The sequence below is a fragment of the Phytophthora parasitica genome (genome assembly GCF_000247585.1).
Source record: "Phytophthora parasitica INRA-310 unplaced genomic scaffold supercont2.35, whole genome shotgun sequence".
In the NCBI taxonomy this organism is placed as follows: domain Eukaryota; phylum Oomycota; class Peronosporomycetes; order Peronosporales; family Peronosporaceae; genus Phytophthora; species Phytophthora nicotianae.
Genome location: NW_008649021.1, coordinates 442,754 through 446,303, shown reverse-complemented (window position 1 = coordinate 446,303; position 3,550 = coordinate 442,754). Strand labels below are relative to the sequence as shown.

Sequence of the window (3,550 nt, the reverse complement as noted above, 5' to 3'; positions counted from 1 at the left end):
CGTCAGTGGCCATTGCTGAGTATATCCTCGTGATAGGCATAACTTTCCAGCGGTAGTTCGGTGTTTGAAAGCTTGGTAGTCGCATTCTATCTACTACTGCTTTGTGAAATCAAGTCAAACAACGCATACTTGATACAACAGACACTCACTAGCACCTTTGGCAGAGTTCAATACGCTAGATTGACAAACATATTTTCCCTAGGTATTAGTAAAACAAATCACTTCTCATCCATGGGAGAAATAATGTCTTATCTTCTGGGGAAAAAAAATAGCAAGGAACAACTTGGATGAGCCGGATATGTTCTCCTTCGAGCTTGGATTTGCACACCAGCTAACTTGACATGTAACCTCCATGTTGTGTTGATTGAAGTTGGCCTTGTGCCCTGTGGAACTGTCTAAATTGTGGAGATCCTCATTTGATTTTCAGCAGCCGAAGATTATGTACCTGTTTTCTATTTCTGAACACTCTAGGGGATACCTGGGCGAATTTCTAATACGTGCCGGACTGGTATTTGGAAAAATCCGTTATTTCCACTGTGCTTTCGCCGTGCTGGATGGTGTTCAGGTTGATCCTACTGATTTAAGCTCCAATTGTAAGGTAAAACTAGCTAAGAGCTAGGGGAGGGGGCGCGATGTGCTACCCTAGATCGTTTGGAGACAAAAAAAAAAAAAACGCCTTTTGGCGTTTCAAATTAAATCAACTGCAGTTACTTCGCGTGAGATTAGTAATAGTGTCATAATGTCTTACGTCAGTTCAGAAGGACCGAAATTACTTCTAATCACAGCGTTTCTATTTGAGCTTATCGGTAAATAGCTCAGTAATGAATCATTAAACCTAATAATCGAACATGCTAAATGCAACCAAGATTAAATACACATAATAGCTATGTACCCTTTTTACAGTTCAGAGTAAACACTTTAGCTGCACTCGCACGTTCTTTACAAAACCTAATATAAGACCAAATAGAGTATAACGAAACCGTACCTGTAACATAAGCAAGATTCGACAAATTGTGCTGACGTCAAATCACAAAAACCTCGAATGAGCTGATGTCGTTTCTGTTGACGACAGATGCGTCGTGGTGAGAAACGTCGTTTAAGGAAATGCACTACTTATCTTCCACGCAACAGCTTTTTAGCTGGACAAACTCAAGCGATGGCCAGTTCTGTTCGATGTGTCGACTAGAGAATATACGTTAGTATTGATGGACTAATTTCGATAGAGAGAAATCAAGTATTCTGCACGTGTGGCAAGAATGTGGTAGGCATCGTCAATTGATAGCTTAGCTTAAAGAGACTTGAGTGCTGTTCGTCATCGACCTCAGGTTCAGTATTAAAGTCTGCATGTCTTTAGTTCATGGTAAAGCAATAAAAACAATCGACGTTGTAAATATTTGCTTGGGCTCATCTGTGTATCGATTAAGCGAACTGTTTATAGTTGATGACGGTCATCATCTGCTCGCGTTTGCAAACGAGATACAGTAGAATATTGAGTTTGCTGCATCATGCACGGTGGGGTTTCCTTTAGTATCTCAATGGGACTGTAAGGCCACCAACAATGCATGTTTCCATGTACTAAGGTAGGGTTTAGCCTCCCTAAATCACGCTATCACGTTTTACTGTTAGTTTGATGCTTGCCCTTCAAAGTAGGCACCGCTTGAATGTCATGCAACACACGACCAAACGGCACGGAGAGTATTTTATAAGACGATGAGGAAGGGTGCATTTGTTTCCTCTAGCTGTGAAGACCAATGGCAAAATCGTGTTATAAACGATGAAAACTGTGAGCTCAACGAAGAAGATAGTCGGCTAATCAAAGAAGTTTCCATTTGTGATTGCAGCTGAAAGCATTGATAAACGAGGCATTGTTCCTGTTATCGATAAAACAATTTCAACTTGTTTTATTTAAAGAACATAACTGCACGAACAGTATGGGTGTCGATCTAACACAACCCGGTCATTTCCGGCATGACCAGCTGCGACGCAAACTCTATAGTACGTACACCCGTTGCAGAACTGGTTTCTCATTTCTGGACGCCAACAGTGCTATCTTCGGCGCAGAGCTTGGCTTGTGCCTTCTGCTCGCAGCCACGGGTGTGATAAACAAGATTGCCATTCTCTTTCGTGTTGCATTGACTTACTTCCCATTTGGACAGCTGCAGCTCACTTCACCCCCCCCCCCCTACCGTCTATCAAAATCATGGAGAAACCCACTTCAAATTTCAATCCAAGTCAAGAGAATTTGATATGCTTATATCCAAGTAAACGCTGCGACAATCCTCGTGGCATCAAGCGGAATGGCAAGCTCCACAACTTCTGCGAATTCCACCGCAACAAGGCCAATTACAACCAGCGTCGCCTTGAGCACAAGCGCAAGTACCAACAGGAGGTACGTCCTCTGGTGGACTCCCGTCCGAAAACACTGCTGCAAGGGATAGTGGATCCCAACGCAATAGCTTCGCCTCCAACGACCCTCGAGCCCGACGACATTTGGATTCTACAAGAGCTACTGGACGTTGAGAATGCGTCGAATGAGAATGCTGGTCACGCGAACTAAGAATCAGGTAGAGCAGAGTATCTCCTGCGCTTTTACATTGTTCTATGTGCGGACTATGCTGTGAAATAACTAGTTTGTAGGAGACTCCACATGACCGGAGATCCGGGGTAAAAAAAAACTGTGGTATCATCAAAGACAAGTGTTGAATGGAACCCTTGCCTGATGTTCAGTTGACAGAGTATTAGAAAACGGAGGGCTAGTGTGTTGACGTTGAAGTTCGTTGGCGGTTGGCTATCACATCGCAGCACCGTGAAGACAATATGGGTTGGATTTTGTTCAAATGCCGCTCAATACATCGAAAACTCCCAGTACTTTTCAATGCTACACAACTGCAGATACCGCTCACACCATATTCGCCTAGGCGGTTGATTTTGAGTTCGGATACACCTATGAGCTCAAGCAAATGTTTACAACGTCGATTGTTTTTATTGCTTTACCATGAAGTAAAGACAAGTAGACTTTAATACTGCACCTGAGGTCGATGACGAACAGCACTCAAGTCTCTTTAAGCTAAGCTATCAATTGACGATGCCTACCACATTCTTGCCACACGTGCAGAATACTTGATTTCTCTCTATCGAAATTAGTCCATCAATACTAACGTATATTCTCTAGTCGACACATCGAACAGAACTGGCCATCGCTTGAGTTTGTCCAGCTAAAAAGCTGTTGCGTGGAAGATAAGTAGTGCATTTCTTTAAACGACGTTTCTCACCACGACGCATCTGTCGTCATCAGAAACGACATCAGCTCATTCGAGGTTTTTGTGATTTACGTTAACACTAAATAGAGTATAACGAAACGGTGCCCTTTTACGTACACAATTATTATAAAGGGTTCAATTCCTAGCTTCAATGGCTTCATTACTGAGCTATTAATCGCTAATCGCAAACCTGAAACGGCCGTGTCCAGAAGTACATACAATTTCTGTCCTTGTGAGCTGATGCAATAAATTAAGAAGATATTACTATGTAATCTCACATGAGGTTACAA

The 3,550-nt window shown here is 42.6% G+C and overlaps 1 protein-coding gene across 1 annotated transcript; it reads left to right on the top strand.

The window, feature by feature from the left end:
* Positions 1-2,200: 2,200 nt before the first annotated feature.
* Positions 2,201-2,760, top strand: PPTG_12704 (hypothetical protein; the record flags this gene model as incomplete). The annotated part of the gene is made up of 1 exon (XM_008909878.1): positions 2,201-2,760. One exon carries the CDS (start codon positions 2,201-2,203, stop codon positions 2,555-2,557), a length of 357 nt encoding a protein of 118 aa, XP_008908126.1. The 3' UTR covers positions 2,558-2,760.
* Between the last annotated feature and the right edge of the window lie 790 nt (positions 2,761-3,550).